Below are 14,860 nucleotides of genomic sequence, written 5' to 3'. Positions count from 1 at the left end.
CCTTTCTGATGCCTGGCTAAATGACAATATTCCTACAAAAAGGGGGAGCCACAGGACGTCTGTGGACAGATCTGAGATTCCTAAAACTAATAAATATCGGCTTTAGGATGAGCTCACCAAAGAAAACTCTAATTATCAGGCCTACTTTCACCATTCCTAATATAAAACTAAAGTAAGCAGTGTTTCCCCTAGGTTTACAGTTTTGGGGGGGGGGTGGGGGGTGCAGGCAGACGGACGCCGACACAAACACCTCTTGGTGTTCATGCGTTACTTTTAATGACAGATGTCCCGTTCTATCGGAAAGATATCCTTAAATGACTTCTTTCCCTGATTTCCAACTCTATCCACTATCCTATCTCTACAATACAGGCACAAAAAGCCCAAAATGAAATCTAAAAAAAAAAATAATAAAAAAATATATATATCTTAACTTGACCTTCAAGGGGGGGCGGGCCGCCCCTCTAATATAATGGTAGGGGACACACTGGTAAGTGTATTAAGGCTTTGAAGAACCTCTCCATTTAACAACACATGTTTACATTAGTGTCATTGAACACACTTTCAACCAGCATTAAGTTGACGCAAGGCAAAACAAAACATGCTTGTGGTGTAAACTTGTTGAGGCCACATGATGAGTTCCTACTTGTAAAGGTCAGGCTGCGGCTGTTCACACTCAATGGTGGCGTTGAGGGATTCCAGATCCTTCTCAGTGTCTGGCACTGTGTAGTGTGTCTGTAGAGGAGGTGGAGAGAGAGAGAGAGAGTGTGAGCGTCCCTCGGCTCAGGTCAAGAGATCATTTTAGCTTTCCCCTACCTCACACTCACAGACACTACATGAAAATAAGGAGACCTCAAATACTTAAACACTGTGACTGAAACTTGAGCACAGAAAAAAGACAGAAATATGTACTTTTGAAGAACTAGACAATTGTGATGTTAAATAACTTGAACATATTTACTGAAGAACACAATTCTAGATCATACCTTCTCTAATCTTTAAAAGCATCACGTTTATAAACTAAAACCAATGAAAGCCACATTTTGGACAATAATCCTTACAAAGTAACCACCTACAACTTAATCATACACATAATGGAAAAAGGTGGGGACAGCAGAGTGCTCCCTCTTACTTTATGGTTTGACTCTCCATCCAGACTTGCTGTGGTAACAAAACATGTGTCGTCGCCTCGGCTAGACTGCAGCAGTATTAAATCACAGGGAAAGGTCTTATCTTCCTCCACCTCCACAACATCTCCGACCTGATAAAACAAACACATCCAAACACAGCCTTTTAGGAATGATGATGGTTCACTTTCTCCAAGTTATGAGTCACCAGATCATCGAGGTCTGTCATAGCATTAGTGGCGAAGGTTTAAACAATCACAGCTTTGAGCAGTATTACCACCAGGGAGCAGAAGGACTCCAAATTAAATGCATCACTTCTGATTTCAAATTAGCAAACAACTGCCAACCAAGTTATTTTGACTTTCTAAATGTTTACTTGAGCTCTTGTCCTTTCAGCAGTAGGAGACACCCTCCTGTTGTGTGAGCTCCTGTACTGGATACAGCTGTCCAAAGACTCACACAGAGTGACAATGTTTTGGTTTTGACAGCTGGATCTTGATTCTCAGTGGTGTCAGCCGCACTAGCAGCACTTTAATATGACAACAAGTAATTTGTTTAACTCTAAATATTAAAATATACGTAATGTTTGCATTTTATGATGTAATTATTATTAATGAATACCATCATGGTTTAACTTTAATATTTTAATGCCTGTTTAACCCCACTGACACCCATACATCCTTAAAAAAAAATACTGTAGCATACAACAATCAGGTGATTCTGTATTGGAGAAATAGCCTGCACAACATACCCTGGATTTATAATTACCATCACTGCCGTGTTTGAACATGTAATCAGTTCAGCAGTGCATGTTCTCCCCTGTGCATTTATTCCAAACACTGTCGTGTCAAGCTGCCAGCAGCTTCTCTTTGGACATGTCTCCAAGGAAATATAAAAGGTACCTTGATCTTCTCACTCTCCTTCCGTATCCTCCGGCCGTCCTCCAGCACTGTTACTGGGTACTTGTTCACCTCATTGTCAGCTTTGTGCCGTAGCCAGTCCTCATAGCCCTATGGCAGCATATGAGAATCAGGTTAACATCATTTGCTTAGTCCTAGAAAACTCCAAAATATGGTCTTGGTAGTATTATTACCTACAGGACAGTGGAACTTAAACTGTTAGATAGGAACATCGTGTCTGCTAACAAAATAAAGTCAATCTTCACAATTATTATTTTATTACTATTTAAAAAAGTGCCTGCAGCAGCAGGATGGAAAAGCAATAGTCCAGTATTAAATTGAAACAGTATATCATGAAATAACACTGAGCTGGGTAAAAACATAATTCCTGGGGCTGCTGGAGCAGCAGCATACGCCACAGAGCCTGGTGTAGCCTTCACAAGTACTTTAAGATAGCGATAGAGATTGAGGAGATGCTGAGGAGATGCTGAAGAGATGCAAAGGGTACAAAGGAAGGAAACCACAGTGTGTGCCAAGATGGATTTCAAGCCAAAAGTTGGATTACCAAGGAAGATGATAAGAGGAGAGAGAAAATGTGGTTGAGTGATGCAAAGCAGTGATGGCAGGTGGATGAAAGGGGGAGAGAGGCAGGGGAGGCAGGGGAGGTGTTCCACGGATGGTCAGTTGAACCATACAGTTCACCTCAGCCTGACTAATGGAGTCGGGCAGATCGCCTTGGTGTCCTACTTCAAAGCCTGTCTGAAGGCGGTCCGCCACTATCAGTGCACACCACATATTTTCAGAAGGAAGTCCGCCCACTATTGTGCATTTCAAAGCCCCAGCAGTCGACTTACTAAAAAGACAATCCTAAAACAATATTTCTAAAGCTGAGACTCAGCAACAACAGACTGAGAGAAAACGACACTCTGCTTGATCATTTGTATCTCTGTAATAGACTCTCTCTCTCTCCTACCCATTTTTCTCCAATTTCCACAGAGCCTATTCTGTCGTTTATGCTGTCAGAATTCACCAATGAAGAATGTTAATACAAAACTCAAGAGAGCTGTAGTCACGTACTTTATACAAAAGCACAGCACGGGATTGAAGAAGGCAGGGGGACTAATTGTGTTTAGAGGAGATTGAGGAAGGATATAATACCGGGGGGGAACAATATGAGGAAATACAAGTAAAGAGAAAGCAGAATATAAAAACTAGAGGTCGACCCATTATTGGCCTGGCCGATTATCAAATTATTTTATTTAAGTGCTCTATCTTGGCTCCACTGCAGGTGGGTTTTTCCCTCTGGATCTGTTTCACTCACCACCCTGTCTCACCTAGGGTCCTGTCCTGAATGCCTGAATGACTGACATCACACAAGTAATAGCCAATCAACACTAAAGCCTGAAAGCCACTGACATGCACAGAGACGAGAGCAGCGTGGAGCAGAGCTTCTGGTTAAGCATTTACACAAAGTCTTGTGTTGGACTTTGGAATATTCCCAATTCTAAACTGCAGAAATGTTTGAATTTTTCTGTAAAAACATATTGGTTTTAAATATCAGTTATTGGTCTCATGAACTACTTATAATCTGTATCAGTATCGGCCCTGAAAAAAACAATATTGGTCGACCACTAATAAAAACATTCCTTTGATCAACACTCATTAGCAACATTAAGCTGCCTCTTACCTGCTTAATAGCCGTTACTGTGATCACAAAAAACAAGGGTAGGCCACTGGTGACTGGGCTGGTGGGTGTGTCCACTATCACCTGTAGGGGAGCAAAAGAAACAATTTCACTCAAGAGAAGTATGACATTAACAGTCTTTAATCAACACACATTTACTGTCCTCAAAGGCTTACTGCAGCCCATGTCTTTGTGGCCACAGAGGGAGGAGTTTGCGGTGATGGTTTCTGAGATGTGTTTTGCCCTCTAAATGCCGGGTGTAGTCTCTTTCTGTAAGGCAGTTCTATTATCCCCCTTTTCATCATCAGGAGGAAACACAGGGGAGACATTTACATTTTGCAAAGGGAGCCAGTAAGGTTCTGGACCACAGAACTTTTAATCAAGTGGGCAAGGGACAGAGTGCTTTATCTGCAGGCATGCCAGCACTTCTGTGTCGCTGCCAAGGCAGAGGGAGAGAGCCAACACAATCTTTGCTGGACTCACCTTACCTGACTGAGCTGTGTGAGATTCAAACTATATTGTATGTGTTGTATTTTTATGTGCAGTATACTGCTGCTCATGGAAAGTCAAGTCCCAAAATCAACAGCACAGAAAACACAGAGGTGACTGGCTCTTTGTCAGTCCTGTATTTGTACTTTTGTTAGAAGTGTTGCAGTGTAATTCAGCACAGAATAATAAAGGAATAACACGAAAATTTCAAAGTGACCTTTTGGTGCGAGCTGAGCTGCACCTAGCTTTTTCAGCTATAGATCCCTTCGGTGTTCCTCACTCACATGATTTTACTGGGAGCTGAAGCAGCAGAGGTCTCAAACAAACTGTTAATTACAACTGGGAAGTCATATATTTAAAAAGACATTAACATTGTTTAAAACATTCAAAGAGTTGTCGACTAATGTTTCAATGTCCAGTCAGGAGCTGGCCCTTATTGATATCTCTGATAACTGTGAGTCTAACAGGTAAAACATAAGAACTATGAAGGATGATACGGTTTGGAGCTGGACTCAAACAAGTTGAAGAATGGTCAAAGCTTCATTATGAACAAACAAATACATATTAACTGATAAAAATTAAGAGGACTGCCCAAGTGCAGAATATCCTTAATGAGAATTTAGAGTGGGGTCAGTGATCAGGTAATCCCCGACAGCCTTGGCCAGGGCAGCACATGACCAAGGCTCACAGCTAAAATCCCGAGACAAAAATGCTCTTGAGTGTTTGTGTGTTCCTTAAAACCATCATAAGATGGATTTACTGTGGCATTTCTGATCCTGCAGAAGGCATGCTGTTCTCCCCCTGAGCCGGAGAGCGTGTTCAAACTCGCACAGGCACGACATATCCAGTTCGTTGGTATTCTGACCAGGAGCATTACACGCTGTCAGACAGACATCAACTCAAGAAAGAGCAGGAGATGCGGTTTGAAGCAGTCTCCAGTGTTCTTACTCACTTGTGCTTGAATTGAGAATAAAAACAAACCTGCTGCACCGCTGAATCTTGAATAGACCTGAACGTGCAGTCACATTCTGTTCCCATGCAGACGCCTACTCACACAAACACACATGTAAACAAACACGCATATAAAGTACAGCGAGCTGTGTTCTACTAGCCTACCCAAGCTTTCTCTGTCATTTCAATTAACTGGAGGATAAAACAATTACAAGGCGGCAGTGATGGAGTTGTGCACATTGACTTTTTCGAGGAGTGCCGATTTAGAGGACAGTCTGCATTTTATTTGTAATGGTTAGCAATTGTGGAAGACAGAAGCAAAGAGTAATAATTCTGCTGCAGTAGCCTCAGGTGTTGCACGCCAGAGGTGAGATTACTCAATGCTCAAAAAGAGCAGAGTGTGCACATGTGGATAGCAAATGGGGTTCTGTGTTAAAGACCCCATTACCCATGACACATTTCTGTAGGCGTTGCTAGAGGATTATAGAGTTCCTCTGCAGGAAATATCCATGTACCCTGACTATGTTAAACCTCCACTGTTTGCATTATCCAATCCCCAATGTCACACACTTTACCACCAACGGATGGTCATTGTGATGGCGTTCTTCATTTAGGCTTTGAAGTCAATGTATATATCCCTCCACATGTCTAGATTGAAGATTGGCTGATCCCAGAGAAAAAAAAGAAACAACTACAGGACAGAGTAATTGAGGACATCATGTCCCTCTGATGCAGCAGTCAGATGGCCAGACTTGAAAAAGTGTGACCACAGCACACAGAGTACGCTTCACAAAGCAGACTTTCAGCCTAAATGTCGTTTGATTGTGATTTCTTTGGTTCCTCGATTTTGATGGCATTTGTTCAATAGAGGACTATAAAAAGAGACGGATCAATCGGTGTGTTTTTTTTAGTATTCATCAACAATGATTCTATAAAAATGCTTTCTTTCATCTTGCACTACAAAAGTGTGCGAAATCAGACTCGGCAAGCTTCACAGGCATTACTGTATCAAGGACAGGCCTCGTTTCTGGAACAAGTTGAGGGTTAAAACTATACCCGATTGAAAATACTGCAGCAGCAGACTCCAAAGAACACTAAAAACCTTCAGAAAACCTTTAGCTACTGTACAGCAGCCAAATAATAACGCATACTTTTCCCAGAGCTCGCCTTACATAGTTTATCTGCACTGATTCAAAAGAATCCCTGTTAAACTTCCAGATGGCCCAATACCTTTCCTGCTCTGCACCAAATGCAAAGCCAAAAAACCCTCAGTGATAGGAGTGAACAGTGTGCTGATGCTGATGTGTTGCTGTGATATCAGAGCTGAAGAGCGAAGCAGCATAAAGCCCTTCATCTGTGCCGGGGAAGTGTGTCAGAGTGAGCGACAGACAGCAGGTTCCACGGGTCCCAGGGTGTGGGCCCCTGGTGTCCTCCACCCTCCCACTCTCTCCTTCTCTCTTTCTCTCCTTTTTCCCATTGCTCTCTCATCAACGTTTCTCTCACCCTCGTCCCCCGTTCTATTCCTGTTTGATCAAATTCGAGCAAAGACATGCAGAGCTATTTTTAGCCGAGTGGTGCTTTTTTATCAGCCTGTGTCTATTTGTGGCTCTCAGAAGTACAGAGGGCTTCCTGGCTGCTGACGTCAGCAGTGCAGCGCTGCAGAGAGATGGGTGGAATGTGGGAGAGAAAGGAGGGGGGAAGAAAAATGGGGAAAAAAAGAGAGCAAATGACAAAAGGGAGATACAAAAGGAGGAGAGGACAGAGTTGCAGGATGCATGACATGTGGTCGTTGGTTGAGCATTTGCATAGAGCCTCTCGGGGGAAAGCGAGAAGGTTTATTTCTGTCGGTGAGATGCAAGTGTAAAGAAATGAGCGCGCACAGAGCCTGTATACCTGTTTCTCTCTCAACTCTTCTCTGTGATATAATAGCAGGCTGCATGGGAAAACTGAGTGGTTAGGATAAGGAGCCCCTCAAGAGAGGCTGGATTAGTGGAGAAACGCCAACCACGCTGCAGCGAGGGTAAACACCGTCAGCAAACCCAGGACACCCACTGAGTCATACATCACACACAAGCACATACACACATGTAATGTGTTCACACACAAACAAACACTCTGTACAAATCACACACGCTGACGATTATTGTGTGTTAGCATGTTTGGTGCAAACATGCATGCTAGTTTGCTCCAGCATTAACTCATGACAATTTCACACATTAGATCCCAACTGTCCATAATCCAGAACCTTTATTCATTAGCCGAGGATGATATGGAGTTGAAGCTGGCAGACTGGAGAATAGAGGCTAAAGTGAACTGTAAATACAGGTAGAAACAAGGGCAAGGGGGAAATATAAACACAGCAATTGATCTGCCATTGGCTCAAGAATTATGGAATTACTCTGTGACAGCAGCACAGTGAAATTTCCCTCTTTAGTACAGCGCTGAGCTTCTCGGAGCAGTCATTCTGTAAGCTCATTGAATCTGCATGTTCCTACAGAGGCCCATCTCAAGCACCTGTTTACTCTAAAGGGCTCTCTGCCACCAAAGTTTAGGTTATGCTAAAATTACGGATATTAGTAGTTTCCATCTTAGTGGATCAGAAAAAAGGGACAAGGAAAGAGGAGAGGCGAGTTCACTTCAGAGCGCAGAACAGGGGAATAAGAATGCCAGTCAATGCATCACTGTCAGCGCTCTTGGCCAGCTGACAGCTTCCACTTCTAAGGAAAGGGAAACAGAATACAAGCTAACAATGAAAGACAAACTGGTGATCAGGGATCACCGTATCATAATGCCCACAAACATCAGGTAAAATTGCCTTTTCTTTAATGATAACTGAAGAAATTACACTAAAAAAAAGACATGAAGTCCAAACACACTGATTCATCCTTTAAACCTTGTGATCTTATTTTAGACTAATGCCATACTGATGTGCTAGATAAAAGATATCTTCATGCTCTTAAGTAGTCTGAGCAGCCTGTGATGAAATCCTTTAATTAGGTAACATATGATCTGACAGCTCTGGAATAATGGACTTAATGGCTGGAAGACAAGAACTGCTGGATCACAATCTAAGTAGAGAAATTCTCATAACACAAGCTGGGTATGGTGGGTACGTTTCCATTTACACACATCCCTGGTGTTTGGTGTAAAGTCTCAGTGAAATGAAAGCAGTGTTAGAATAATGCCAGGTAAATGTACAAATAGGACGACATTTCAGTATTTTAAATATATATTTTTGTTTAATTTCCACTGACTTTCACACAGAAACGGGTCATAAAGTGTTGATATTTCATTGTGTATGGTAGCTTTGTTTCAAACACTGCTTCTCCATTCACTTTCACCACGTCGGGATCATGCAGAGATCAGCTGGTGGCTGAGTGACAGCCTGCTCACGTTACAGCCTGCTGTAGTGTGTTGCTGTAAACTTTTAGCCTAACTCTGTACGTGTTTCCATTTGAGAAGTCGACACGTGGGAAACAATTATTGCCTTTTTTTTTTGTTTACCGTTTTCTCTTCCTTGTCAATTTAGTCGACACGGAAACTGAAATGTCCCCACACCACTGATTTGAAAGACGGCAGTGTTTCCTCATACTGCAGCCTCTCCTCACTGCACGCCATGTAAAGGCAATGTGTGCAGTGTTGTCAGCTTCCCCAACTTTAGCTCATGGTGATTGGATAGTAACTCAATGGGGAGGTGGTTTCCTTATACCAGCACATGGACTCACAGGCACACACAAACAGAGCCAATTAAGAGAGAAATATTTTGCACGTAGGCTCGTAAACAAAACTGTAAAAGTGCAATTTACAAGCACGTATTGAACTGTGGATGTCGTACCTGATGGTTCAATATTATATTGAGAATTGTTGCATTCCTAATTCACATTATGTGAGAAGTCAGAGAGGAGAATGGAAAATGTTGAAGTATGTTTTGTGGTGTGAGAACAGAGCTTAATCCATTTTCTGAAGAAAACTGAATTTACATACATACGCATACACACAAGCTATGCAAGAGAAAGATGTTGACAACTGCTATATTACAAACATGTGGCAGAGTTCACACCGCCAGTAATGGTTTCACACACGCCTTCACAACATGCAAATGGATATATTTTCACACACTTCAAGTGACACATTAACCCATTCAGAATGACCATCCACAGGGCTTAACTTGCTCCATTATGCCGTCTGAAAATGTATCAGACATGTACACACAGACCCAGTCACAACAGGCATCCCATACAGTCATTATTTGTCAAAAGAAAAACTTGGTTTGGATTGAAGCACTGAGAAAGCTTTTCCTCACCTGCACCAGGAAGATGATAAGGAAGTAGAAATTGGCAATTCTTCTAAACTGTTCAAACAGGTTCTTTGGTAGAAAGTTCCAAACTGTGTACTGTGGAGGGAAGGAGAGAAAAGCGCATGTGAGTCACAGAGAAACTAAATAGTTATAACAGTGTCTGCTTTTTCCTGATCTTTTCTGTGTCATTCTCTCATTCAGGCATCATGTCTTCTGCTGAACTCTGGGAGGTTCAAGAAGGACTTGGCAAAGAAGGAGACAGATTAGAGGCATTCAATATTCACAGACTCTTGCATGTGTGCATTCTGTCTGAACTGAGGGAGGGGGGGGGGGGGACTTCAAAAGCTAAAAGTCTCTGTTCTTCGCATGGCCTTGGGAGACGGCCCTTGGGGGAGCACAGGTATTTCATTGATTTGGATTAGCGATTTATCTGCTTAATTTGGCTCCCCTTGAACACTGAGCCAATGAACTTATCAGGCTGGGGACTGTTTCTGTCTTTATTTTCTATTTTTTTAAGTGGCCATGACTGCTGCTGATAGCATCGCAGACACTTTTATCTGCTTAAATCCCTGAGAGGCGGCTGAACAATGGCCTGTTAGTAACTTTGTGTCACACTACAGTGTATCAGGGTGAAAAACACACACGCAGGGAATCACAAAGAAATGGCAATAAGGCAGTGTTTATGAAGGGGGAATGTCTGAATGGGGATAGTGTTGAAATGCAGAGGCAGCAGAATGGACCATCTCATTTTGCCAGAGGAAAAGAGAGTGAAAGTAATGAGAAAAGGGTGGGGGGGTGGGGGGGGGTGGGAGAGTAGCAAGGGTGGCTGAGTGCGGCGGTGCAGCAGCAGCAGCAATGAGAGCGAAAGGGAGGAGAAGCGGAGATTGGTCGTTGCAGAGTGCAAAAGCAACAGGATGATGGAGAGCAGAGGCATGGAGGAGCATAAACACTACAGCCGGGGTAATTAAAGGCTGTTTACCCTGACATGCTGGCAGGAGCCAATTGATTGGCCCATCCTCAGTGGGACCCTCTGCACCACTATAAATCCTAGTCCCTGTCTTACTCTCATACCGTGCTTCCTTCTCATCATTACCCTTCATATCCATAACCTACATCTTACTGCTGACACAGGACTGACGGGTGAGATTTAGATGACGGGGGTGGGTGGGTAGATCAAAGTGGCATGCTCCGGCATTGAGTAGAAGCCAATGCAGAAATGCAAAAAAACTGTAGGTCCTCAAGTGTCCACTTGAGACTGGATCCAAAAGCCCCGAAAGACACTTAACCTCATATTAAGATGCCTGTTTTGACAGCAGATATAACATGTTTATAGTAAATTATCTTATTTATCAGGGGTGTCGTAGCTGTTCGCTAGGAGGCTTAAGGCCCGTCTCAGCTCCACCTCTTGCTTTTTCTAGGTTGAACAAAAGTGAGGTTAAGACAGCCTTTTTCAATAAGGCAACTGCCGCCAGTGGGCTTCAAAATGACCCATCAGTAACGAATAGGTGATGTCACTGAGACTACGGCCATGTTTTATACACTCTATGGGTCTATCAGAGCCTCGATAGGGGGGAACAGCTGAAATGCCCACCCTGCAAGTACATTAATAGCAGTCATGTATTTCACTGCCACAGCCACTGCTCTCCTGACAGACAAATAATCTCCTTCCGTAGGGAGCGAGGATGAGCATGTGGAGCGGCAGTGGGAGGAGGAATAAAGAGAGGAAGACACAGGAATGCTCAGGACTGTTCAAGAGTTCATTTTGCATTCCAAGTGTTAGATAAGAGAAGAAAAAAAAAGCCTGGAGGCAGTTGGAACGAAATATGCAGAGGAGCTGAGAAACAAACTGAGAGGTATATGAATTTAATCTCAGTGTAAGGCCAGACTGCCGCGCTGGGAGATGTGAGTGTGCGCGAGTGCCGTTCTCACCTTGGAGGACACGATCCTGTTATCACAGAACTTGGGTGGGATGAAAGCCTCATTGGTTGAAGATGAGCGATGGCCAACGTAGATAGTTCGACTGTCCACTCTTCTCTCATCGCCGCCAAGCTGGAGGAGGCGGGAAGCAGAGGTGGGAGGGGATGAAGATGAAAAGAGAGGAAGAAGGAGGCATGTTTGAGTCATTTAAGGTACTTCTCTTCAATAAACAGAGATTAGACTTGGAACCTGCATGGGAAAATCTCAGGAGATAAATGACAGTAACTTGAGAGTAAAGGCTTAAATTGTCTAAGCTAACTATGAGGGATGTAGAATAAATCAATAAAAACATGAATGAATTGTTATATGGTTCTTTGTTATTTCAGCTACAGAAAATCCACAATAATCACCAGGGCTTTGTAGAGGCCATAAAACATTTTACAGTGTGATGAAGCCTAAAGTCCACCCACAGGTCAAGAATTAAGAGATTAGAACTTCTACTGGGGTGCAGAAAATAAAAAAAAAAGACTTTGGAAGCACTCTACTGGACAACAATTGAGCACCAGCCAATGCCTCTGAGAGGGGACAAAGAGAAGTATGACAAGGGTCAGCGGGCCAAAATGAGGATCGCGCGAGGTCTATAACTTAATTTCTTTTCTCCTAGGTGGTCACTCATCGATGATAAACGAGTAATAAATGCAGGCAGCCAAGAGAAAAACGCTGTGCTCAGATTTATGGGTTGAGCTGTCTTGTTGTGATGCAGATGGCAGGGTGATAGGAACTGTACACACACACTTACTCGCGCGCACACACACACACACAGACACACACACACAGCTAAAAACACACACAGACATATGTGCACACACGCATCAACATTAGGTGGCCTGAACATTCCTCTTCCATATAAGGCAGGTGGATCACAAAGCAAGGCTGAAAGTCGGGTCGTTCTTCCACTTTATTTTACGGTACCCTTGTGTTAAATGTTATAAACAGTACATTAAAAATGATGAACTAAAAAAATAGTTTAAGAATTTCAAATGTAAAAGTTTTTCCTCCACTGTGTGTAACTGCAATGTTTATTCTTCAACATGAGGCTGTTCTTACACACCACTTATTAACTCCAAGTGGAAAAATGTATTCATTAACATTCTTTGAAGGCTTGAGAGAGATTGAATTATTAAGTTCTACTAAAGATTATAAAGCAGCATTGTTACAGTTTTACAATAACACTGGTTAAGTAAGAGGATTTCACGTGGACTGGTCAGGTTTGAACAATGCTGAGTCTGTTTAATAAGGCCAGAAGGATCAGCCAAACACAGACACAATATAGCAGACACAATATAGCATAATGCATTATTATAAAAAAAAGATTCACTTTAATGTACTTGGAAATTAAATGAATCAGGAACGTACACAAGCATACTTTGTTTCCTGAAGAGTGCAGCCTAGAAATCTTTGCCTTGCTGTTCTTTCAATGGCCTCAATTTCTGTCCTGACTTTGGCTTTGGGGGGGAACAACCACAAGCAAAGGCTGGATGATCATGATAGCACCAGAGCCAGAACACTGGATCAGCTAGAGCTACTAACTGGACCCTTATTTGTTTCCACCTGCTCTTCTTTCTTATCTTCAAGGATGTTCCTTATCTCTCCCGCTTTCAAGGGTAAATAACACAAAACATACTTAAGATCTTACTGTGATAAGCTGTTGACCATTTTAAGTACCAAACCAGGTATGCATCATTTAAGCAATTTCCCGGGGGTAAAACGATCTTAAAAAGGTCCCATTTAAGAAATCCTGAGATGCTAAATAGAGATAAATTGTTGATAAAAACATTTGGATTTGTTCATCAAGTGCTCTGTTTTATTTGTGTATGATGGATTTTGATAATCATTTGCTTGTAATGTACATTTGACCAAAAATGTTGACATGACAGATGTTTAACCATCATGGACTTGAGCTAAGCTCTTTTCTAGTCTTCCAACTACTCCAAGCACTTTTACACCACAGGTCAAACCCACCCAATCACACCCTGATGGTAGTGATCGCTATGTAGTATCATCCATCAGAAGTAACTAATCCCATTCACACCAAGGAGCAACTTGGGGTTAAGTGTTTTGCCCAAGGACACGTTGCACAGCTGGGGATTGAACCCTTGACCTCCCGGTTGAGAGGCGATGACTCTACCAACTGAGCCACAGCCGCCCCATCACTGGCTTCATCATCTTCTTCCGAATAGCTCAGAGAATTTGGTCGCTGCTGATCCCGAGCTCTGCAGCGGCATCATGAGCATGTGCTCTTCATACTGAAAATACCTGTAATTTGGGACATTTTACTCACTTTGTTTTTCTAGTCCATATTTTATTCAACAATGTACTGGAACTGATGAGATTCCCATCTGGTGTTGTTAATAATTTAACAAGTAACTCGGTGTATCTTTTAAAAAAAAAGACCACATGAAGTCTGCATCTTGTTTTGTTTTTAGCTCACCTATTCTCGTGATTTTCGCTGTGGCTGGGAGCTAACGGGATATACATGCACACGTCGAGCAAATACACACAATCAATTAACATGGGTCACCACGATCAATTTTGAAAACAAGTTAAGTTCAAGCTCTATTCAAACATTATCATGGATACTTGGAAATGACAAGTATCATCACACATGTGGGCCTGCATCATAAAAAATTCCCCTTATCTCAGTAATACAGTTTATTACCCTCTTTCATGTATATGTTGCAAACTATCCATTCGTTTCTCCTCCAACAGTAAAAAAAAATATTACCAAAACAGGACCCATCATACCAGTTCTTACAGGAGCTGCGCTTTCAGCTCAAATACAAGTTGTGCAGCCAATACTGCGTCTGTTCATTATTATAGGTTTTGCAGGCAGGGGATCTGTTTTCTCTCACACAAAAGGCCAGCAACATGGGGGTTGAGGAGTAAAATTACCATTAACATCTGATACTGGACAGGCGCCAGGGATGGTGTGAATTATGGCTGCCTGGAGAGAGAGCTGCAAAAACTCTGTTGCTGATGAGAGGTTAGATCAAAGAATAACCTCAAACACCTAACAATCTTATTTATGCATGTATACATATAACAGCTAACATAATTCCAGTTTGCACAAAAAATTGCTTCTCATTAATTGTGCAAAAATAAAGGCCAAATTCTTCATTTTGAAATAATAATGGCTTGGTCTTGAGTACCGAGCCAACAGGGCTTACACAGTGCTCCCTTGTACATGAGCAGCATTGCTCACACCTCAGTATGTCTGTCAAATCTACCATCCCCTACCCGCTCGGTACACACCGACACTCCTTCAGCAGGACCGGACAGACCTGGCTGCCAAAGGATGAAGGCAGAGAGAGTGGGAGGAAGAAAAAGTGTGGGAGAGCAAGGAAGTATAACAGGATGCAAAGACACAAGGAGGATATCCAGGTTTTCAATATCAAAGAACAAGCGCTCAAGAACAGCAGTAAGCCAAGAACAACCCCAT

At 42.5% G+C, this 14,860-nt stretch overlaps 1 protein-coding gene across 9 annotated transcripts in view; it reads right to left on the bottom strand.

Annotated features, from left to right (window-relative positions):
- atp11c (ATPase phospholipid transporting 11C) overlaps positions 1-14,860 on the bottom strand; it is a 43,658-nt gene that overhangs the window by 16,845 nt on the left and 11,953 nt on the right. For all 9 annotated transcript variants that reach the window (XM_065958460.1, XM_020635711.3, XM_020635709.3 and 6 more), the window contains exons 2-7: positions 11,374-11,493; positions 9,451-9,540; positions 3,711-3,791; positions 2,027-2,134; positions 1,130-1,258; positions 644-732 (exon numbers count right to left, since the gene is read on the bottom strand). In XM_065958460.1, the coding sequence (XP_065814532.1) occupies positions 644-732; positions 1,130-1,258; positions 2,027-2,134; positions 3,711-3,791; positions 9,451-9,540; positions 11,374-11,493 (617 nt within the window). The remainder of the gene's footprint in view (positions 1-643; positions 733-1,129; positions 1,259-2,026; positions 2,135-3,710; positions 3,792-9,450; positions 9,541-11,373; positions 11,494-14,860) is intronic.

This window comes from Labrus bergylta, chromosome 9 (genome assembly GCF_963930695.1).
Source record: "Labrus bergylta chromosome 9, fLabBer1.1, whole genome shotgun sequence".
NCBI classification, from domain to species: domain Eukaryota; kingdom Metazoa; phylum Chordata; class Actinopteri; order Labriformes; family Labridae; genus Labrus; species Labrus bergylta.
The sequence above is the reverse complement of the archived record's forward strand: the minus strand, read 5'-3'. Positions and strand labels throughout refer to the sequence as shown.